The sequence below is a fragment of the Carassius auratus genome, chromosome 30 (genome assembly GCF_003368295.1).
Source record: "Carassius auratus strain Wakin chromosome 30, ASM336829v1, whole genome shotgun sequence".
NCBI classification, from domain to species: Eukaryota; Metazoa; Chordata; class Actinopteri; order Cypriniformes; family Cyprinidae; genus Carassius; species Carassius auratus.
In genome coordinates this window covers 18,024,562-18,049,690 of record NC_039272.1, presented here as the reverse complement: position 1 = coordinate 18,049,690, position 25,129 = coordinate 18,024,562, and the positions used below count along the sequence as shown (strand labels likewise).

General features: G+C 37.7%; 1 protein-coding gene across 2 annotated transcripts in view; it reads left to right on the top strand.

Moving 5' to 3' along the window:
• The window catches only part of dennd2b (DENN domain containing 2B), a 53,776-nt gene that overhangs the window by 12,019 nt on the left and 16,628 nt on the right, over positions 1 to 25,129 (top strand). For both annotated transcript variants that reach the window (XM_026211850.1, XM_026211849.1), the window contains exons 2-8: positions 7,277 to 7,372; positions 10,906 to 12,156; positions 14,108 to 14,244; positions 21,630 to 21,769; positions 22,020 to 22,235; positions 24,490 to 24,586; positions 24,705 to 24,749. In XM_026211850.1, the coding sequence (XP_026067635.1) occupies positions 7,299 to 7,372; positions 10,906 to 12,156; positions 14,108 to 14,244; positions 21,630 to 21,769; positions 22,020 to 22,235; positions 24,490 to 24,586; positions 24,705 to 24,749 (1,960 nt within the window). In that variant the 5' untranslated portion in view covers positions 7,277 to 7,298. The remainder of the gene's footprint in view (positions 1 to 7,276; positions 7,373 to 10,905; positions 12,157 to 14,107; positions 14,245 to 21,629; positions 21,770 to 22,019; positions 22,236 to 24,489; positions 24,587 to 24,704; positions 24,750 to 25,129) is intronic.

Sequence of the window (25,129 nt, the reverse complement as noted above, 5' to 3'; positions counted from 1 at the left end):
TGGTGTCATGTTTATTGACGTTAAATGAATCCCTCCCTGTCAGTTTAAGAATTCCTCCTCTTTCAGAAACTCTAATGTGTTGAATGTGCGCTTTGACGGACGGGGCAAATATTAGTGCATTCCTTTTGAATAGAGCACCACTCCACTAGTCAGTTGGCCCGTCGTCGCTGACAAGGCCATGGCCCGATGGTCTCGTCTTGAACCCTTAACATTCCTCACGGTGTCGCTCACCCGAGAAAGCTGGTCAGAGAGTGTTTGTTTGAGTCGCTGATAAAGGAGCTTACTTTTTAACCACCGTCTGTTCAAGGACACATTGAACAAAGATGTCCTTCTCTTCTGTTGCTAAAAAATGGCTAATGGAGAGGTGGCTGCTCTGAGTGTAGAGCTGTTCAGTCATGACATCAGTCATTTGTAGGCCAACCCAGAAGGCTAGTTCAATCAGTTCCCTGGTAATCTCTAAGAGGAAAACTAACATCCAGTGAAAACTAACAAAAACAAATATACACACTTCGCTTACTGGGATTTATAATGTCAATAAATATTCAATACCAATTCTAATACCATGGGGAAAAACTATACTATAGGACAAAGCTAGAACATGACAATAAGATATATTTTTACATTAATGAAAACATCTTGAGGTGATAAAACAATCAGAACTGGTCAGAAAGAAGAGAGAGAGAAAGCACAGCTGGTAGTATTGGTGTATAGATATTAGATACTGTGAAAAAAAAGTACTGAAACCCTTTTAGATATGTAAGTATCGATATGTATCAAAAACCGGTATTTTTCACAACATTTCTGGTGACCATGTTCATGATACTTACCATTTGTGAAGTCCTAATGAACTCTGTGAGCTGTCTTCTCCATCAGTAACATAGTTGACTGGTGATATGTCCAATGGAATGCATATTGAGAAACATGTTTTAATTAATTCTCTGTCATTTTGAGAGAGATGTGCTGAGCCAGTAAACATGTCAACTTCAGATACTCAAGTAAGATTTGACCCATTTTTAAAGGGTCATATAATGTGATTTAAATTCTTCCTTTGTCCCTGTAGTGTTAAGCACTCTAAAACTTCTTGTTCTATCACGCCCCCACATGTCTACATCACTATGTGTCAAGATTTGCATAACGCCGCCCAAATTGTTCACACAAAGAAAGAAGGCAGAACTTTTATTCTCGCTGTTGCCGCTGTGTGTTTCATTGTGAAAGTAAAGCTACTTTGTTTGGCCTTCCAAAAGAGGACACAAATAGAAATCAGTGGTTAAGTTGTATTTACAACACTGTTTCATAAAAGTCTTAACCCAAATATTCAGATGTGTGCAGCACATTTAGCAGAGGACAAGGACTGTTTCCTGTTACAGCAGCGTACAGTGCCGATGTCCGTTTTGATAAAGTGGGGCAATTCTAACTTTACAAGGATAGTCTGGCACTTCTGACTCACAGTCTGTAAGTACGTTTTCATATGTAAAGGATTTGCCACAGATGATTCAAACGCGAATTTTGAGCAGTGTAGAGGAACTGTTAGAGCTTGTAGTTTTTTGTTTTTTTGAACACAAATTCAGACATGGTTTTATGTTTACACAGCGCGATACACAACACAACACGTTAAAACACAGTATAAGTAATTATAATCTGTAATTATGTCCATACTGGATGAAAAAAATGCTTGTCCCTTGGTTTTGTCTCATCGCGCCTGGAAAAAGGGGCATAATATTTCTGTCACATGTTGAGGCATTCAGCCAGTCACAATGCACCGGATAGCTGGCCAATCAGTGTACACCTCACTTTTCAGAATTTTGAGCTTTATAAAATTAGAAATTTTAGAAAGGTGGGGCACAGAGGAGCAACTATAATTAGGGGTGCACGAGATATATCGGCCGATGATGAATGTGCATATAGTCAGTAAAGCCGGTTATCTAATCAGCGGTAATAATGGTGTTACTGTGGTATTATGGTTGCAGTTGTGGTGTTGATTTCACTTTAAATCATAGAATTAGAGTATTCTTTATCGTTATTAGTAATCATACTTGCTGTGAATGTTCCAGTTTTCTGTTTTAAAAAAAAACTGATTTGCTGGTAGACCAGTTGAAGGATTGAAAAAATTTTATTTAAGCCATTTGAAATTTCCATTGAAATCATGGCATTAATGGCTTGTTCCAATAGACTCCGCAGATTGTTATTGGGGAAATATTCTGTAAATGAATTGTTATTCTATCTTTTTAATCTTTGGCATACAAAGTAATCCAAGACTTATGCTTCCAAGGATTTTAGTAACGTCCAAGTCTAAATAAACATAAAGCATTTATTCTCTTTTACAGTGTATTCGGTAGGAATTATGAAGGTTATGTGGCCTTTTCTGAGTGAAATGGGAGCAGCTCTTCCTCTTCCTGTTGCAGATCAATATCTGAGAGAAAGAGATGATTGTTTCTTACTGAAATGGTGCCACTGTGCAGATCACGAGTCACATCATGGTTACTGAGCATATTAAACATGGAAACAGGAATAATGAATCACAATGATGGATGTTTAATGCAAGCTAAAATAAATATGACTGTTGTTTCCTGTGAAAGCGATATGTCATAATGCTTATGTATTCCGGTATTATGAGTTCATGGCTTCGGTAATTACATTTAATGTTTCAGTGATACATTGTTGGAACAAACCCTGCTTCTTTTCGGTCATCCATGCAGAGCGGACTGATGTGGAACAGCATCTTCAATAAGCAGCTTGTCAGTCACACTCAACAAGTCTTTTTTCCTTTCCAGTATTTCCTGACACAAGCAGGTTATACTTCTCAGTCAATTTGCAAGCCATAACTCGTTTTCATAACTCTTTCTTGAACTGCGTCAACTATATCTAAAATCTTTAAGTATCTGTTTGTTTGATTGTAATTTCATGTAATCTATTTTATATTGTATTCTATGGCAGAAGTTTTTAAATTGAATCAAGCTGAATCTACTCTGCAGTCTCAATGATAGTGATGCTTCAACAGTCTAATATAGTTCCATTATTCAGCAGACTTTATTTTTACAGCTGTTCACCTTTCAACAGCTCAGTGAAAATATCCAGTCTAGTTGGGGAAAAAATAGGTTCCGGAAAACATGTGCCTCCCATGTCATAGAAGAGAAAATATTTGCATTTTCAGCTATGTTTGGTCGTAATTTTATCGTTCTTTTGCAGCTTGAGTGATTTTTGTAATAACAACAATAGTTTGAAGTATATTCAGCTGAAAATATTCTATGCTAATCACTGCATTGTAAGTCACCCTAACTTTAGGATAGGTAGTTCTGAACCAGATAGATTTTCAAATTTTATTTGAAACATGATAACTTTCTTTACTGAATAAAAGTATTATTATTATTATTATTATTTTAAATCCTTCTGACCACAAGCTTTTGAGCAATACTGTATAGGCTCTGTTCACTGTCAGTGCTGTAGTATTTTAGTAAGATGACATAAAGGCATCATCAATAATTCATCAAGAGTGAAAATAAACTGTAAGTACTGAGGCGAGCTGTTAGAAGGCCCTCCAGTTAGATTGAAGATGCATGTTCTTTGCAGTCCTCTGAAACAGGAAATGGCTGACAGAAGGAATGCTGTCTCTCCCCTCATCTCTCTCTGTTGGGCTTTCAGCTCCGCTGCTGGTTGGATGACTACTGCATACAATAACTTCCTGTAAACAAGCCCCCCAGTGCACCCAGTTACACCCAGTCCTCTCTGTATTTGACTGCTTGTAATATTGACCTCCTTATAAACTGTACACAACAGTACGAGTGAACGCATGCCAGTATGGGAGGTGTTCCCTCTGCATGTGGAAGATGATATTTTTTCCCCACCTCTGTCTCTGATGAGGCCCTTTAATTTGTCCGGAGGAAGTGGCAAGTGGTATGCACATGGCGCTGTGGTTGTGAGGAGAGGCTAATTAAGATGTCTCTGGGTGTGAAGGCAGTAGTTGCAGTGGTTATGTTGGTGCGAAGAGCCTGTGATTGTGGTGAGGAGAACATCTGAGATCATAATTACATTAATAGAAAATTCTGTATTTAGTTGAAGTTGAAGTCAGCATTAAATGGATATTCTGTTTTCAAAATGTATTTTATTGATCTTATCGTTAATGAATTATCCATGCATATGTGTTTTTTCCCCCCTTTTTATTTGTAATCAAAATGTTTATTAAAAAGACATCTCTCTGGTGTCGGACTTCTCCAATCATTTTGTCTACTTAAACCCCGACCCTTTCTTAAAATCAACAACTGATGGATAGATCCAAGAGCATGTTTTTTGGATCATCCATTTCACTCGGATGTACAAAACAATGGTAGAAGAGATTTTTTCGCTACTTCCATTATATCGCAACTTTAGGCACAGGCATCTGCATTTGTTGATAATCACAAAAGATCATTTTTTCCTTGGTTTCTTTAAAAAGAGAGAGCAAAAACTAGGTTATAGTGAGACACTTACAACTGGATTAACTAAAACACCAATATCTGGTGGATTAAAAAGCACAATATATAATTTAATAAAAATGCTTACATTAATTTTAAAAAGTTTTTCTTTTTTTGAAGAATGGAAAAATATGTTAAAATCATCATAATGCATATTCATGCTTTAAGTTCTGTCAGTTGAGCTTAATTTGTGTCTATCCCAGAAAATGTTTAATAGATTTTGGGATGTAAAAAGTAAAGAGGATCTGTTCATCCAAATGATTTAAGGGACTTGCTGTGCAAAGCATGGCCTTTTAAATCTGATTTACTGCTCATCAAAGATTTTCGAGTCTTCAACTGACAAAATGAAAAAGCAGCTCCCTGTTTCTCAACAACCAACCTGAGTCCCCATGTGCTCGAAGCCCCTAAACCACAACTCCCTGACCCAGCTTGTAAAACTAATATCTGTCGTTAAGCAGGGTCTTTCTTAGTCCTTAGGTGCAAATGTTCATGGGAAAAAGCAATCACTATTTAATGAGCCAAGAGACTAGCTCAGCTCTGTTAATCTTGGCTACTCTATTCAAACAGACGTTAATACAAACATACTCCAAATATTGCTTCATAGACTAAAGGCATTTGGCATGGCTCTTTGATTCTACAAACAGATTTTTAGAAACTCTCTTATACTAACAGGCCATGTAAACCTGGCCTGTAATTACCTTCAGGTCATAGTGCTGCTGTTCTTTTGACTGCATATTCCGGGATTGTAGAAATCAATTCACAATTTAATGTTGCTATTATTAGTGGTGCTTGGCAAGAATCACTATTATTATTGCTCAAACTTGGGGGTCGGAAAGAAAAGCCTTAAGAGACTTAGAACCAATATTTACCTTTTACTTTTTCTAATCGATCTAGTGCAAAAATTTCATACAGTATGTTAAAGCATGGTCTCAGGGGGGCCATATTTCTTTCTTTCTTTCTTTCTTTCTTTCTTTCTTTCTTTCTTTCTTTCTTTCTTTTCTGGTTTTCTTTTTTTTTACATGGGCCAGTATGCAAGCAGCCATAATGCCAGAATGTATACATCTGTTTTCAAGCTGGCATGTATTTTCTTTTTCTAAATGATATCTGTTATATATTATTCCTCAGTATCTTAAAGTCACCATGAAAAAATTATTTTTTTTATTTTTTAATGGAATACTGCAGTGTTTATTATAAATAATTTATCCATGCACTTAATTTTTTCTTTTAATTCATGTGCCCCCGTAATCTATAATCAAAAACGTTAACCTCTCCTCGCCCGCAAAACGATCAATCTTCTCTTCTGGTCACGGGGTATACCATGAGGGTGGAGCTAGTGACGAGGGCTAAACGCTTGGGGGTAAACTGAAACTGATGCTTCACTTTATAGAAATCAATGCATTGACCAGCACTAACGCAAGCCATGGGGGAGAACACTATCCTTAAAAGTTGAAAGGATATTGGGATATTTCCACAACATTACTCTTTGGAGATTGCTAACTTTTTTGTATTTTTTTTTTTTTTTTTTTATGAATATGACTTAATCTGATGGAGGATGCACTCAGTCATTCAGGCAGTCTCTCTCTCTACTTTACTCTCGTGCGCATGTGCGAACTTTTAGGCATGTTTTGTGCCATTGATTGTCCTCGTCTTCATCTTCCTCGATAAATAAAACATCTCTTCATGCTAGGGTGTCGCTGGTGAATCCAGTGGAGAGAAATCCCCTCACAGCTAACTGCAAACTGGCATTCTGATTTTGTGGTGGAAAATTGGCAGTAATACCCCCACCTTGCGCAGCTGTACCTGTGTCCCTGGGAGATCAATGCGGTCGGAGCACGTCAACAGCTGGACATATAGTGAATAAAAAACACTCTGCTCTGGACCCTGAAAATGTTGATCAACTTGTTTTCCTTTCCAATAAATTTGTAATTAAATTTGTGAACAAAACGCATCATTGTGGCACGTCTGACACAGAAGAGCGTACACTGCCTGTGTACATCTTAGATTCTCCAAAATGGCGCTAAGCTGATGTGGAGTGACACAGTGGATACATTTTTGAATGAAGTTGTTATTTTTGTTTTTTTTGCCTACAAAAAGTATTGTCGTCGCTTCATAATGTTACGGTTGAACTACTGATGGCAGATGGACTATTCTGATTATGCATCATACTCTTCTGGACTTTGACAGTGTGTTTTACTTGGCAGTCTAGGAGACAGTCACAAGCCTCCCGGTTTTTCAATTAAAATATCTTAAATTGTGTTCTGAAGACAAACAAAGATTTTAGGGGTTTAAAACAACATGGGGGTAAGTGGTTAATGACAACATTTAAATTTTGGGGTGGATTATCCTTTAAAACAGGATTTATTACCTGCATTTATAAACAAAACGCAGTCTTCTCTTGAAGCATGCTGTCTGGGACATTTTGTGAGGGTCATAGATTTGTTTGCATGACAGGGATGATAGGGCTCTTCTTTTATAAAGATCAAGGTCCATATTTGTTGTTGTTTTGTGTTTCTCAGACAGGGTTAATCCATGGGTGTCTATTTCAATTGTTGTGTTTCATGTCTAAACTTTTTGTAGCCTTTATAATTAATATAAATAATAATTTTTCCCCTTTTTAAAATAAAATTTTCCATATTCTATCAATCAACATTGTTCATTAAATATGTTCTCAGGTGAAATTGAAATACTTGTTCTTTGTCATTTCATACATCCTGTCCTGATTGTAGAGAGATCATCAGCATAATGGTTTCTAGCACAGTAGTGTTCAGTACCTTAACTTTAATGGTCATGATACATTCTTTCTTAACAAAGTAACTTATTTTAAACAGGTGAGGGGGTCGTCAGAGGGAGATGACTGCCAACAAGAGCTCCAAAACTGCACCAAAACCAGAAGCAGCTAAAGGTCCACAGGAAAACTCAGACAGGTATCAGTCATGATGAATTATGATTATGATGAGTCATCCTTAATGTCCAATGTTTGTGCTTTTACAGGTTTTTTTTTTTTTTTTTCTTAGAAAGCCTATTCACACCAAAGATGGTAACTATTACTATTAACTTTTAGGATATTTTTTCTAATGTAATGAGAACAGTTTCTTAGCACTGTACTAATGTAAATCAATTTTTAAATCAACTTTTAGAGCAATTTCAATGTATCAGATCTGGACCATTGTTTTTTTTTTTTTTAATAGCAATCCACATTTACACTGTTATAAATATTTTACTCTGTGTAAAGATTTTTTTTTATAAATTCTTGTTTAGATGTGCAGCTCTATATAGCTTGGTTTTATATAGAAAATACAATTAAAATCTGTTTTCAAATAAAACAAATAACAGAGAAAAATTATCAATCATATAAATATTTATAGGCAATGATTGCTTAGGATAACCAGAACTTTTATCTATAATTGAGGAGTAGTTAAAATAGATAGAGTCCAACGGTACTTCACTGGCCAAACGGTTGTATACAAAGCTAAAGTAAACATCCTGGTTATGAGCAAAAGCAGGAAGTTGATTAGAAAAGAAGCTTTGTTCTATTTGTGGCCTTCGGGGCTGTGTAGTTGCTATCAGAACAAGTGAAGAACGACCAGTCCTTGAAGAGTAAGAGGGGTTGCTTTCATAATTACCTATGAACACTCTCTGATGTCAGAGATATTTACCAAAGGAAATTGTGAAAAAGTGATTTATGCAAAGTTGTGTGGAGGGAAAATGATGGCATAGTTTCTGCTAACCTCTCTTCCTAGACATGGATATTTTGGCTTCAGTTGTAAATCACAAGTAAAGGAGAATGCTGAAGAAGCAGATTTATGTCAGACGGGGGTGGCGGTAGGTAGGCCTTGCACTGAGAATATGCCCTTTTTATAGCAAAGATAATAGCTGAAAAAATATCCACATGTCTGTGGGGGAGAACCCACTGGCTCTGGGCTTGACATATTTCTTTTGATGTGTGTTCCTGGAACCTCATAGTTTCACCATCCTGGCATGGTTCTCCAACAGGAAATGGCCTGTGGTTGACATTGCCCTCAAGACCCAGAAAGAGCCAAACCAGCCCTGGCATCCCACTCAGTCCATGTGTGGCCAGACAAGCTGGCATCCCCCGAAACTGGCCTTGTTTTTACTGGCCCTGTCCGGCATCTCAGACAACCTCCACAGACGCAAACTCATGGAGGACACAATGAAAGAAATCTCAGACTGTTGTTTTTTGGCATCAGCCTAATATTGCAGTTATAGAACCAATCATTTTTTGCTTTGTCGGAGTGGAGGCCAAGGCAGTCGTGGAGGTATTTTTAGACACGCAGTGTTATTCTATGGAAAACATCTGAACAAAGATAATAGAAGTTTAACTGTGCTATAAATACCAGCTTTGATGCAAAGATTGGCCTCCCAAACAATATCCTTTATCTCCTTTTGACAGATTTGGCATCTGTCCATACCTTCCGTTTGATTATCCAGGGTTAGACCGTTGTTCTCAAGCCAGGGATCCATTGTAAAGGCTGAACCTCAAGAATCTTTTTTCAACACAGGATATATTAGTCAGACTCGACTATGACGTTTTTCTGTCACCATTTAATACAAAGAGGCCTACAGCTTTTTCTTTATCCGTTTCTTTGATTCCCTGAATTGGGTCTTTTGTGTACATGCTTTTGACGAGTGAAGATTTATGTTTTAGTTAAAAAAAGAGTTTATTATGCAACTTTAAGATTTGACACAGATAAAGATATCATAATATCGTTTATTGTAAAAATCAACCTAATATGCTGATTTAGTGCTCAAGAGCCTTTCCTTATTATTATCAATGTAGAAAAAAAGTTGAGCTGCTTAATATTTTCTTGGAAGCCACGATAAAATAATTTTTTTTATATTTTGATAAATTTAATCCATCCTTGCTAAATAAAAGTATTAACTGCCTTTAAAATCTCTCTGATCTCAAATGGTAGTGTAGACGTATTTATATCTATATTATGTTTTTCTTAGCATGTTTGGCTTTCTGTAATGTATTGCGATGTAGAATTTAATGGGTTCTTTTTAATAAAGTAAAACTGGTGATGGCAGCATAGTCAATGATCTGTGCTGGGTGAACCTTTGGACCATTTAGAACACAAAATTGTGTATTATTTGTAAAATTAATTTTGCTTTATAAATGTTGGGTACAGCAGATTGTGCAACAAGTGTCTACGGACAAGCGATGTGAAATATCTGCTTGTAATATTTGGTGATGAGGGGAATGTACATCATTTCCTCATTTCCATGCAAGATCTGGGAGGCTGCAGGCAGTGTGACGTTTTCCCTTTTTTTAGGGAAGGGCATTATGATGAGGTTTTTAGTTGATCTGTCCCAACCTGCACCCTGGATCATACTCTTGGCCTCCTCCCAGCTTGCACTTGTTATTCTAACCACCGCTGTGACTTCAGATCTGCCTGCCTCAATTTCACAGAGGTGTGGGCCAAGTCGAGTTCTAGTTCCTGGAAGCTCATGAGCTGCATTAGATTTTTAGGTGGATGAGAAAGTGTGTGTGCGTCTGAGGAGACTGAAATGAGGTCAGTACAGTTGTTCATCTCATTGCTCAGCAGTGAACAGTGTCTGTTTGCTCAATGAACAATGGGCCTGGGAATGATGTGGAGATTGAGGTTGACATGTACACAAAGAGAAACAGTTGCTACAGGGGACGTACGGTGAGGGTTAGTGAGGGTAAGTTCATTTATATCTCTCAAGCCTAATGGTTAAATGTTTTTTGTTTGTGAGGTCCATATAAACAATTTCCGAAAGTGATTGTGTGGAGGGATCCATATTATTGATTTATACTGTCATTCTGTTTGCATTTTCACTGCCAAATTTATGTCAGATTGTTGTTATTCTTTTCCATATTAGACATAACTTACATTTCCTTTTATGTGAAATATGTTCTCATTTTGCATTACTTGTAGTTTTATGTTACTTGTCCCATTGTCTTACTCTGATTAAAACACATTTGTGTCTTAAATTGCTTGGGTATATTTTTAGCAATAGCCAACAATACATTGCATGGGTCAAAATGATAATTTTTTCTTTTATGTAAAAAATCATTAGGATATTAAGTAAAGATCATATTCCATGAATATATTTTGTAAACTTAAATAAATAAATAAAAATGTAATTTTTGAATAATAATATGCATTGCTAAGAACTTTGTTTGGACAACTTTATAGACGATTTTCTCAGTATTTCTATTTTTTTGCACCCTAATTCCATTCCAAATTTTCAAATAGTTGTATCCTGGCCAAATATTGTCCTATCCTAACAAATCATAGATCAATGGAAAGCTTATGTATTCAAAAGATTGACCCTTATGACTGGCTTTGTGGTCCAGGCTCACAATTTTTATAGTTAGTAGTTCACTGTTTGTGAGGAAATAACACTCTGTTGTACCAAGCACAATTTGTTGGACGGTTTGACTCTTTCCTCTGATTTACTCTTGTTTCAGGTGTCAATCTGTGTCTCCACCTCCAATTCTTATCACTGGAAAAGAGTCATGTTCCTTTCACCTCAGTGGCAGTGAAGACGCCAGTCAGCAGGGAAGGTACGCTAAAGCTGACTCTAAACTCTGGACCCAAAAGAACTGGAGCTGTAAGACTGCCAGCTTGAGAAGAGGCACCTCACTCTCCACTGACTGTGAATGCCAAAGCAGGCTCACCAAATCTAGGAGTATTAGCTGTCTGGACAAGAGGCTGTCCATCCATAACCCACCAAGTGGCAATAACCAGGATCAGAAGGAGAACCAGCCACAAAAGGCCCCCGGTGTGGGGGACGGATTGAATCCTGGACCCCTCAGCTGGAATACTCTTTCAATAGGACCTGCAACCAAGCTTGGGCACAAACGCATGCTCTCGCTCAGTCGTACAGGGACTTGCACCTCATCTGTCGCCATACGCAAAAAGATCTCCGAATGGGAGGGTCGGAATGCGGCTCTGACTAGGATGAGCCTTTGCCTGGAAAAGAGGCCTGGAGGTGGGAGCGAGGGTTGCCCAAGCCTGCTTTCCTCACCCTGCAGCGAGAAAACCTTTGACTTTAAGGCTGTGAGGAGAATGAGCACAGCATTTTCCGAGTGCTCCTACCCTGAGACTGAGGAAGATGAGCACGTATCGGATCGAGAAGCTCCTGTGAGGTTCCAGAAGAGGCCTTCGAAGACGGAGTCCTCTGGGATTTTCCTCCACACATTCTCGGCACGCAAGGAGACCTCAGCCGTGCTCAGCCGCATTCAAAAAATTGAACAGGTCTTGAAGGAAAGTCCCTCTTCATCTCCTCCGCAGTATCTTAGTAATTGCTATGGCCTTGACAAGTCCAGACACAAGTCCTTCACCATAGGAGCAGAGGACTTGGATAGCACTTGTGGCAGCAAGCGGAGCAGCATTTGCTCCGTGGCCACTGAACCCGAAGCTTCTCCAGGGTCTGGAAGGCTCTCTAAGCTCAAGCAGAGGTTCAGCATCAGCTCTACCAGATCAGAGAGCCCAGAACTCCCTTCTGCACAGGACTCTTCTGGAATTACAGTGAACCCTTTGCCCAAACCCAAACGAACATTTGAGTATGATGCCAATCGCAACCACAGAGGCTTGTCACCTGGTAATGGACTACCTCCCACTGCTGAATCTCCACCCCCACTTCCTTCAACCCCAGCACCTGCTATAATGAGAAATTCCAAGGCAGATGAAAGCTTGCCTAAGAAGACTCAAGATAGGTGAGAAACATGATTGTCTTCGAATGTCATTAGTAATGTGTGGGGTTTTGGCAGATTAATTTAACCAAAGAACCATGTAGCTGGTGTACAAAGCCACTTGGGGATAAGTGCTTCAGGGATAATGGTGATTGTTCATGATTTGTTCTCTGTGGGAATGAAATTGGCACCTTCCTTTTACTAGCTTGGATCTTATTACCTTCATGCAAGAATGATAAAACTCTCATGATTTACTTGTATTCATGTTGTTTCAAACCTGTATGTTCTTTCTATTGTGGAGGACAAAAGCTTTTTAGAATGTTGACAGTGATTTTTTTTTCCGTACAATGCATGCTTACAGTTATCAAAGTTTATCCAGCTTTAAAAGGACAAATAAGTATAATAAAAGTGGTCCATATGACTTGTGTGCTGTATTTCAAGTCCTTGGCTGTATTTTGTGATGAACAAAACTAAAATGTAAGTTGTTTTCCATTGAAAACTGCTGTTCTCACATCTAATTTTTATTCACGCATATTATATATATGATATATTCGTCATTAATCATTTTTGCATTTGTGTATGCATTTATTCATCCAGCTCCCTTTCAATAAATCCAAACTAAAGACAGATTTGTGTTGCATGAAGAAAAAACATGTCAGCTGGGTCAAAAATTACTGAGAAGCAATGAATTTGTGTACTTCCACGTAGTTGGTTCCCCCACAAAGAAGAGATCATTTATTTTTCTTGGATAATGAAGTGTATAAAACTTATCCCAAGAATGTTGAAAAGGATAAGGACCACAGGCCAAGCATTTGTTTTGTTGATATAGTTCTAGACTTTGAATTATTGGCTTTTGTTTTTTGACTACATAGTCTCTCACAGTGAATTGGCCCCTGCAGTTTCACAGATTCTTATGTTTCAAATCAAGTAAGCAAAATGAAATTTCCTGTCAGGCATTTGACGACAAGCAGAGATCAGCATCGAGATGCTCGTTTTCTCAGGGTTTCATAATTTTACCATATTAGGTGAATTTGTTGCTGTCAAATGTTACACAATTGCACTAGTTTGTTCTGTGTGTAGCAAACGTCATCTTTTTTCCATTCTTTGATCTTTACATTGAGATTAAAACTGACACTTCTGAAACGGGCAATGCAATATAATATTTATTTCTCCAAATTTAGTTCAGAAATCCAAAAATAGCATCAGTGATAACTTACCAACAAAACCATAAAACACTTTCGAGTATATTTTTAGAAACCCATCAGTGTTCATTTAACAGGGTGAGATGGAAGAACACAGACAATGAAATGTTTTGGAAGTTCAAAGACCTCAGAGACTTTGCTTCATCTCTTCCATTTAAGTTGATATAACACTGCTTCATGGTCTTGCTTTTTGGATTTTTGAGGGCTCTCATCTTGTTTATAAGCTCATATTCCTCATGGCCTTGTGAATGATCTTTGGCACATGAATTGTTTAGCCTAGTTACTGGGTATGGAGAGCTGCCAGGTTCTCGTGATGGAGAACCTCATGTGCTGGAACATTTCTACCACTCTATATTTGAGCCCATGTTTGTAATTCCTGTGGCCGGTCCAGAGTCGACGGTTAAGAGACTATAGGCAAGCAAATAGATTGTGTCATGTCAAAGGGCTAATTTGGGGTTCCAACTTTCTGGTTAGTTTTCCAGCCATGTTATTCATGCAAATACATTTTGGCTTCTTGTAGATAAACAAGAAATTAGCATTCAAGCATAGGCAAGAACTATATGAGTGTTGTTCATTTATGCAGCCTTGTTTTAATTGGTGTCTTCGAGTGATTAAATGCTTATAAGGGAAAGATGCTTACATCTTCACAGGTGGTCTGACCGGATTGTGATCACCCAAATCAATGATGTTTGCCTTAAACCACACCAACAGAAGTAATCTCCACTTGTTCAGCCAGAGTCAAAGCTGTGGTTTTATTTTATCTCTGTTTCTAGAGAATCGTGTGAGTCAGAGGATGCTGTCAGCCTGCCTTTGTCATACCCTTCCTCACCCACAGAGAATGGCACAGAGAACCACAGTCGGCCCAGCTCCAAGAGCACACTCGAGGAAAACGCCTATGAGGACATAGTGGGTAAGAACAGACAACAGTTGGTGATAGATCCAGCTTGCTCCTATTTGATTTTAGGCTAAAATGTAACTGTTGAATAAAAATTGCCTTTATTGTTATAAATATTTATCTTTTTATATTTTTTGTGTAAAAATATTAGAATTTCACATTTAGAATTTCATTTTAAATAAAAAAAGTCATATATTGTCTTGAAATATTTTAAATGTTAATATTTTATAATTAACTATATAACAGATATTTTATAGTGTAAAATAAAAAAGTACTATATATATACTATATATATGTACTATATATATATATAAACTTTTTTGATAACAGCATTATATTTTGTAAAAGGATGTTAATTTTGGTTATTTTTTCTAACCGACAACTGACGCTCGTTAAACGATTGTCAACCGTTAACTGACAAGATTATTTTAAATTAGAATTTAATTAAATTAGAAAGGATAAGTGTCTGTGACGCGTTAAAAATACTAGCATTTGTTTCCCTGGGATTAATTTTACATGCACAAAGGGCAGCAGACAACAGAACTTGAGGATTCACATGGTCTTTATATCACAACACGTACCTGCAGCGCCTCTGCGAGTGGAGAAAAACATCATAAAGCTAGGCTATATATAGCAAACAAATATGCCTCTACGAGAAATATATTTTTACCTGAATAATAAATTACGAAAATTAACGAAAAAAGCTTGAGTTTTGTGCTGCACGAAAGGAAACAGATGGCAGAAAGTGGCATCCTATTTTTCTTTAGCCTTATTTTACGCATAAAGATTTGTTTTTAATGTGAATGTACACCTATAAAACCGTTTTCAATTCCGATTATCTTTATGACTAAAAGGAGAAGTTGCTTCCACTGTTAGAAGGAAAAAATTCAAGTGATTGCACTGGTGCCAAATGCGAGCACAAAGTTAAGCTTTACTACTTTGACAGTGCAGCCTGTTCATTATCATTAAAAAAGTACAGTCAGTCAAACATAAGGAAAAAAACCACACTGCTCAGTTTAAATATTTAATCAAATCTGTGCTATTAAGTGTTATCACCATACTGCCATGATGTAATGCAAAACATTTTGTTTTACGTGGATATTGGAAGTAGGCTATAAATAATAATTTGGCATTAAAATACTTTGCGAATATGGAAAAATTTGATTTTGTGTCAAATGAGAGACCGATTGGTTTTAGATTCGTTTGTATTTATTATTCTTTTTCATTTTTTAACTAGGCTACTGTTAATTCAAAAGGATTTGTTGTGGAGTGAGGGGAACTAAAATAGCATAGCTATGATTACGGTGTTTATTATACTGTTTTTAAACATTTCACATCGGCATTAGGCCTATTTCTGAATTAAATGATAAAATGCGACTTAGATTAGAATAGGTTAACGTTACGCGGCATGTTTTTTTCTCTCTGAAAAACAAAAAATGTTTTAAAAATGTTGATGAATTACTGAAAATAAAGAAACACATGACTTTTTACACTGTTTAACTGATTGTTTTAATCGGTCAAAATTCTTAACAGTCGGTTAACAGTTAACCGGTTAAACTGAACATCCCTAATTTTGTACAATTTTATTGTTTGCTGATTGTGCACTCTTCTCCCTGGTTAAATTCCCTTTTTTGTCTACTGAAAGTGATGAAGTACTGGCATGTGGCGCTGGCTGATTTATGTGCTAAATTCCTTCCTGGCAGGAAATAGTCTGTGTGCACTAATGCTCAAACCCTTAGGGGGTTGACATTGTTACAGTGTTCATGGGTCTTGCCCTGTGGCCAGACTGTAAATCTCTGTCTTGCTGTTGCTGATGAGGCTTGGGCATCAGGTGCTGTTAAGTGGTCTGGCTGAATAAGTGCCTAGCTGGCAAGCGAGCATAAGGAGTTTATTGTATGGTAGGCTTGAAGTTTATATGTCATCATATCAGTTCTACAGCCAAAAATACAGCCTTTGCTGTGCATTGTTCTTGAAATGATGATGGCCACTGGGTCCAGACAATCAACGAGTTTCAAGCAGTTGGGAAGTGGGTATCTCTCAGCCCTTTCTCCTTGACAAAGGTTCCATTGTTGTAGCGAACACCTCTGGTGTGGGATCAAGCATTGCGGTTGCACATTTTTACGAATGCTGATTAGTTTCCAGAGAAATATATGGCCCCTTTGCTTCAACCACTGAGCTTGGGATTGGTGTAAATGTCCAACAGAGGCATCTAAGGATGGGCTACAGAAGAATCAGGCTGTGGTTAGCGCATCAGATGGTATGCCTTCTCAGGCTGTCACCAGGGTTGTATCTCTGTTTGCTACTAAAATGTCACCAAATATTGAAAACATAAACATTATTTATGGGACACATATGTAAGGTTTCAACCTTCTCTCAGGTTAAATCTTTGGGTATCACATTGCATTTTGGCTCATAACCTGTCTGGTCTGGTGGCTGCTATGACGTATCCTCCATATGCAATGCACATTAGTGATTATGAATTGGTCAAATATCTCCAGGTGGCAGGGCTAAATTACATTTACCATGAAATAAATTGCTTGTAGTAAAACCTGTTCAAGTCACAATGATATACAACCTTCAAAAGAGGCCACTTCCTTTCTTCAGTCCTTACTTAGTGTCTCGTAAGTGGCTATAACAGTCAGATGTTTGTTCATGATTGTTTGTTGAAAATATATCCATTCTTCATTCCTGTATTTCAGCTTTTGCTTTCAGGCAAAAAGCATCTTCTGCTTGTTTACACGTCACAAAGCCATTTCATTTAAGGGCCATTCCTCATCTCACATGACTGCATGGTGCTCCTTGGAAGACCGCAAAATGGCCATAAAACGGTCATGTATGCTGTGTTGCTTTTATTGGCCGTCTGATACTCACATTGTGTACTGGTCGCTTACTCATCAAGCACTCGGCATCCTTTCCTTTGAAATCCTATTGTGTAAACAGAAGCACAGTATGTGTTTTGGTTATGGGTGCCCACGTTCTGTCCTTTTGTCTGTATGTTTTGTGGAGCTCCTGTAAGTAGAGAAGCTGATTAGTACCCTCCTTTATGTGAGTGGCCACGGAGGCATATCATTTCTCCAGCATGCTGTCATTACATTGCTTCGTTTGGGAGCCTCACAGAACACTCTGCGCATTTGCTGGCCTGTCATTGTGCCTCTTAAGCTTAATGGCACTAGGGCAAATCTCAGCACTACATCTCATGAGGTCAGGCTGTTGTGTATCTTTATGCCTTCTTTTAAGTAGGGATGCACATTCAGGATTTTTCATGGCCGATTCCGATACCGATTTTTTACAAGCAAACTGGCCAAAAAAAATCTTTACAAGCAAAAAAAATCTTTAATCAACAAACAAGAAAGAAGGAAAGTATGCATAAACAAGATGTAACTGTATAGTTTTACAATCCAAACACACATCAACACACATTCATTAACACACATTCATTAAGATGTTTCTTACTCCACATTCAGTATTTTAGTTTTTAAATTTGGTTTTGAATTGAAAAAAGGTATTTACCAGTGAGACTAAATAAAAGTATGCTATATAAATACATTATTCCAAAATGTTAAAATCAAATAATGTTGGTGCGAATGAAACAAAGATGCAAACCGTTTCATTCATCTAATTAAAAATGGGTAATGATTCACATCTATATATTTTTACTTGAGCCGATGAAAAATAAATAACTATTGTCTCAAGTTAAAAAAATATAGACTTGAATCATTACCCTAATTTTTTTTTAATTGAATGAAACACTTTTTTTCAGTGTGCTACAGCAGGTGATTTTTAAAATAAATTAAGTCGATTTAATTTTAAGGTAAAATAAAAATAATCATCCTATACAGAACTGACGTTTACTTCTGGCTTTTCAAACGTGAATGCAAGTTCTACTAAAAAAAAAAAAAAAAAAAAAAGGCATTTCAGTTTTGTCGCAGTTTAGTCAGTTTCGTTTCTCATCCAACACGCGAGAAGTTGAGCTAAACATCCCTTCACTGTCTCTGCTTGTGCAGAGCGCGGACAGGTCCAGTATGCTCGCACAGATTCGGTGAGTGCTGGAAAGGGACTCTTATTTTGTGCATTCCGTTTCCTGCTATCTGTGCCTCGGACGTGTAGCTCTGCACTTCCAATGCTGAACAGCTGCCTGTGTCCTACGCACAGATTTAGAAATACTTCCACACAAATTACATAGCGAATGATTACAATGTAGTATGTGCAAGCGGTGCACTTCCGGAAAAATCGACCTAAAAAATACCAAAAACCGGCCGATTGTCGATCGCATATTTTAAGCAAAAACCGATCAGTTCAGATTTATTTCCAGTTAACCGGTGCATCCCTACTTTTAAGCTTTACACAAGAAGTTACGTTGTGAGTATTATGGCCAGGTTTACTTAGTGGCACTTTTGATACTTATGTATCATCGTAAAGTGTTAATATGTACAGCATACAACAAAGAGATTGAACAAGTGCAAATGTTTTCATCTACAAGATGCAACATGAATTGATCTGTTTGCTTTCTTTTGTAGGGCACCTGGAGCATTACACAAATGACCTGTTTTAATATTCTTTTGTAATCTGCCAAGATCCAAGATTCTAACTGAAAAAAAAAAAAACTGTGTTCTTGTTCTTCTTTAAACTTTGTTCCTGTAGTTCAATTGGTAGAGAATTGGGAGGTTGGGAGTTCAATTTCCCGGGAACACATGATAGATAAAAATTGATAGCCTGAATGTACTGTAAGTCGCTTTGGATAAAAGAGTCTGCTAAATGCAAAAATTTTAATTTAAATCAGCATTCTGTATTTTAGGGTAGGATGCATCTGTAATATGAAACCTGTTGTGTATCTAGTGGAGGGAAACTGGCCAGGAAACTGATACAGTATGCCAATGTCTTACAGTAAGAAAACAACAGAAAAGTAGGGCATTGCTTTTGTGTGGGATGTGCACAACTGTTATAACATCATATTGAAACTGGCAGGATATTCAAACGGTTGGTTTCGTTACATTGACTTGACAGCCAGGAATTGGTCACATGGAAAGGACGATTTTAATGATAGGATTTTCTTATTTTGACCTGAGAAATTGATGCAATAGCTAGATGTTACATGATTCATGATTTAAATAGGATGCTGCTGGTAACATTGCAGGAATTTTGTAAATGTAAAAATAATTGTAAAAAAAAAAATATATATATATAAATATATAAATTTCGGCCACCGAAAATTTTCGGCCGAAAATGGCCTTTTCGGTTTTCGGCCGATAGACTTTTATCACCGAAACAACACGGCCGAAATGTTGTGATGACGCAAACAGAAACCGCGACCTGCACGTGCACCTGCATAGCAAAGACCACGAGCTCCCTCCCCGCGACATTCACTTAACACCAGTGAGAACATTCTCTCTCTTCGTATTCCTTTATTCCCAAGCGTCTCCTAACAAAGAGATTAAGACGGACCACGAAGTGAAAACAAAGAAAAGTACAGTCTTATAGAGTCTGTTAGCACACGTCTCACTGAGATCTTGTCGGATCCTCTGCACTTCATCGCGAATGTGCTTGATCCGCGTTATAATGACCATTACTTGTATGCGGAAATAAGGCAGCGCGCACGAGAAATGATCCAGGCCGCACTGTATGTGGAGAAGCCGCGTGGAGACGGAGAAGCGCCAAGCGCAGGAGACAGATCAGAGCGCAGAAAAAAAGACTGGTCTCTGCACCAGATGAGTGGCATGCACCATCGCTGTCTGATATGTTCAGTGGAATTCTGCAAGAAAGTGCCTCAAATAATAATAATACGTTGGCTATTTTGTTCTTATACACACACACACACAAACATATATACATACATAATATCAGATTGTAGCCATATTTATGCTAGATTTTCTGCTAGATTTCTGCTTTAATTTGATAAAAATGTTTATTTTTATTTAAATACACTCTCTCAAATATTTCTCAAATGTCAGGCAGATGACAAGCTCAACTGCTCAACAGCTAGATGGTTATCTGTCTGAAGTCTCCATCCCAGAAGTGATAACAGTCTTGCCTACTGGAGAAGTAATGCACTTTCTAGTCCTACATAGAAAAATTTCAAATACACTTCACCTAAATGCACTTTGTTTTTATGAGAGAACTGTTCATTTTAAAACCTTTCTGCAGGCCAGTAGGCCTGTACATTATTATTAAATATACACATGAGTGGGATACATTTTTAGTTTGAATTTTATTTTATACTGTGCATTGTTGCAATGTGCTTAATAAATATTTACATCATTTGTAATTATGTATTTTTATGTTTTTTTTTAATAAGTTATGTAATTGTAATTATCTTTGAAACTTTAATATTAATTTATGCAATTGCAATGTCTTAATTTTAGTAAAGTTAGTACACTGTCATAGCAATAAATGCAATGGTACTAATAATTGTCATAATTTATTTCGGTGTTTCGGTTTCGGTTTTCGGCCTTGGTTTTCTCTTTTTCGGTTTTCGGTTTCAGCCAAGAATTTTCATTTCGGTGCATCCCTAATATATATATATATATATATATATATATATATATATATATAATATAATATAAATATATGTATATATAAAATGGAAAACAGTTATTTTGAAGTGTAATAATCTTTCACAATATTACTATTTTTACTGGATTTTCGATCAATTAAATAAAGTTATTTCACAAACCATTAATTTTGTGTGTTTCTATACATATTTTAATTAGTATCATTACTAGAAGAAAAAGGCTTATTAGACCAGCATGTGCTGATGTTTCATACATCCACATTAAAGTTAAAAATCTTTGCGGGTGCTATTCAGGTCATCTAGTCCACACCTATCAGCCTGCCAAAGTTTCTTAAAGGGAAAGCACACCTTCATTTATATCAAGTGTTCGGTTAACAAGTGATCCACCCTTTTACATGAGAAAACATGTTAGAAAAAATAAGATTCATCTTAACCACGTTTTAACCAAGTTAAAGTTTATTTTGTTTGTTTGTTGTTTGGAGTCTGTGCAGAGTCAGTCTAAAGATCTGCACTGTCTACATTCTCTTATCTTGACTCATCACTGGCCCTTATTTCTGGAGACAGAGTCCTGTCCAAAGGCTTATGTCCAACAGAAACTGTTTTTGGACACGATGCACTTGAGTTTCAAGCACAGCAGCAGTAAACCTCCATGAATAATCTTTTCCCAGCACTCAATAGCTGCCCCGTTGTGTGCCTCCAGCTCCTTTTTTTCATTATCATCTTCCACCGCCTTCCATACCCTCCGCTCTCCCTTTACTTATCAGTTTGTCTCTCTCCCACTCACTCCTTAAGAAGACATGTTACCTTGCTACCTTTTAAGTCGGCTCCTGGGCAGCTGGTGTTTGGTTTTAGTCTGAGTTGTGCTCTCTCTCCTCTGTTCTTCTGCAAACAGAGAAAGAGAATCCATACGAGGATGTAGATCCAATGAGGAGATGTCTGGCCAGAAATTCCCGCCTGTTACCCGAGAGGTCCCGGGACTCACTCAACAGGATGTGGACCTCCCAGGACAGGAAGTCCGTTACACCTCCCCAGGTAGTTTCCTTGGCTGTGTAAGATAGTGATGATACCACCTGCTTTTTATTTAAACCAATGCTTTATATATGTGAACTAATTCACCATATTTTGATGAAATATGCTTTAATGAACTTTAATGAAAATAACTTTAATGAAATACTTTGCAACATATTGTAGTATATTTTTATGCACTTTTTAATTGTACAGATTTTGATTTACTATACATGTCTGCACCTTTTCGGTTTCTTATCCACTTCCCTCTCATCAGCTGCCCTCTAAACCGAGTAGTCAGTCTCTGCGGCTGCCAGGTCCTGCTGACAGGAAGAGCCAGCGCCCATCCCGCCTGTCTAAGAGGCACAGCCATGATGACATGCTGCTACTACCCCAGCGGGGCATGCCTTCCTCCCCCTGTGGCCTATTAGATGACAGCCTGAACCCTTCCACCGATACATTGGCCTCCCACAGACAGAAACGAATCCCCAAGGTAAACAATGAGGATAGAATTAGAAGTATTTTGAAATTGTTAAAACGATTAATTTCAGTTTTATATTTCTATGGTTTAATTATTTGTTTTTCAACAACTCGCCTACCCCCCCAGAGATGTCCAATCCTGCTCCTGGAGGGCCAATATCTTGTCTTTGCTCCAACCTGGAGGTTTCTTGTGAGTTTGATGACATGGATTAGCTGATTCAGGTGTGTTAAATTAGGGTTGGAGCTAGACACTGCAGGTCGGTGGCCCTCCAGGAGCTGGTTTGGACACCCTTGCCCTTCCGCAACCTTAGTTTGAGAAACACTGCTTTAAAGTGAAAAAGAAATTGATTTCCAGATCCATATGCCTGGAATACAGGTGCTGGTCATATAATTATAATATCATCAAAAAGTTGATTTAGTTTACTAATTCTATTCAAAAAGTGAAACTTGTATATTATATTTATTCATTACACACAGACTGATGTATTTCAAATGTTTATTTCTTTTAATTTTGATGTTTATAAGTGACAACTGAGGAAAGTCCCAAATTCAGTATTCAGTATCAGTCTAGTTTTGTAGGCTGCACAATCATGGGGAAGACTGCTGATTTGACAGTTGTCCAAAAGACGACCATTGACACCTTGCACAAGGAGGGCAAGACACAAAAGGTCATTGCAAAAGAGGCTGGCTGTTCCCAGAGCTCTGTGTCCAAGCACATTAATAGAGAGGCGAAGGGAAGGAAAAGATGTGACAGAAAAAAGTGTACAAGCAATAGGGATAATTCCACCCTGTGAAGGTGAGGATTGTGAAACAAAACCCATTCAAAAATGTGGGGGAGATTCACAAAGAGTGGACTGCAGCTGGAGTCAGTGCTTCAAGAACCACTACACAAAGACATATGCAAGCCATGGGTTTCAGCTGTCGCATTCCTTGTTTCAAGCCACTCTTGAACAACAGACAGCATCAGAAGCAACTCGCTTCAAAAAGGACTGGACTGTTGCTGAGTAGGCCAAGGCTATGTGCTCTGGTGAAAGTAAATTTAGCATTTCCTTTGGATATCAGGGTTACAGAGTCTGGAGGAAGAGAGGAGAGGCACACAATCCACATTTCTTGAGGTCCAGTGTAAAGTTTCCACAGTCAGTGATGGTTTGCGGTCCCATGTCATCTGCTGGTGTTGGGCTACTGTGTTTTCTGGGGTCTAAGGTCAACACAGCTGTATACCAGGAAGTTTTTGACCACTTCATGCTTCCTGCTGCTGACCAACATTATGGAGATGCAGATTTCATTTTCCAACAGGACTTGGCCCCAGCACACAGTGCCAAAGCTTCCAGTACCAGGTTTAAGGACCATGGTATCCCTGTTCTTAATTGGCCAACAAACTCGCCTGACCTAAACCCCATAGAAAATCTATGGAGTATTGTGAAGAGGAAGATGCGATATGCCAGACCCAAGAATGCAGAGGAGCTGAAGGCCACTATCAGAGCAACCTGGGCTCTCATAACACCTGAGCAGTGCCACAGACTGATTGACTCCACGCCACACTGCATTGCTGCAGTAATTCAGGCAAAAGGAGCCCCCAACTAAGTATTGAGTACTGTACACGCTCATACTTTTCATTTTTATACTTTTTAGTTGGCCAAGAGTTCTAAAAATAATTTCTTTGTCTTGGTCTTAATTTATATTCAAATTTTCTGAGATATGCATTGTGAAAAAGACATTATAATCAGTGAAACTATCTACACCGAGTGCGACACTGTGCAATGCAACACAATGAAATCCAAGCCAATAAACTAGACAGTTTTGCCAACATCAAGAGTAAACATTTGACTCCTCAGAACTAGGTGTAGCATACCAGTCTGCCTTCCAGCTACTTTTTCCCTCTACACCTGAGTTTTTTTTTTTAGGGAAAACACCTTCAACCACACAATTTTAACACCCAGAATGTTCATATGCTGCAGGGTTTTAAAAGAGAAAAACATGGAATCTATTGCTCAAGGTCACACCACTGTCAAGAATGGAAAAGAGCCCTGAAGGACTGAAAGATTTAGTTAAACTGTTTTTCCCTTTTCAAGACATTTTACAAGTTGCTATAGAGTGGACCCAGTGGCTTTCAGGAACTCACTGATAGCTAGAATCAATAACTTTCCCATCTGGATACAGCAACCCCTTAAAATATAATTTGCTTGATAACTTAATAACATTCCTGGATAAATGTATAGATAAGGGGTAGTTTTAAAAGTCACATTCAATTCCTTTTTCCCCATCAGGTGGTGCAAAGAATAAACTCTATCTACTGTACGAAAAGAGGCAAGAAGAGGCTGAAGAAGCTTTCACTTTCAAACATAGAAACTGCGTCTCTAAGAGGTAAAGATTTTTACCATGATGTAACCTCTCAGAATGTGCCCAAGTTGTTTATGTTCAGACCAAAAAATGTTACCAGTTGACCCTTTGACATTAAACAACCCCTCTTCTCTGTTTGCAGATGACAACAGCGAGAGTGAAAGTGACTCTGATGACAGGTTCAAAGGTGAGGGATCAGCACATATGGCTTGAGTGGGCAATGTGTTTGAGTTGAGTGCAAACAACATCACACGATCCTGTGATTTGTCACAAGTAAAGTTTTTATTAGTTTTAGCCATTTTTCATAAAATACTTAGTTGTTTTTTAATGCTTTATTTCAACTAAAGAAAATGATTAAATAATTTGTTTGATTTTTTATGAACCATAACAAATCTGGACCTGAGCTTTAGATGAGACTAAGTGTTTTGTCATGATATAGCGTTACAATTATGTTCATATAAAAGTGCATTTTCAATAAACATCATTTAACAATAACCATGTACACACAATATACAAACACAGTTATTTGACAATATATATGTTGCCTGTAACACTGTGTGGATTTGT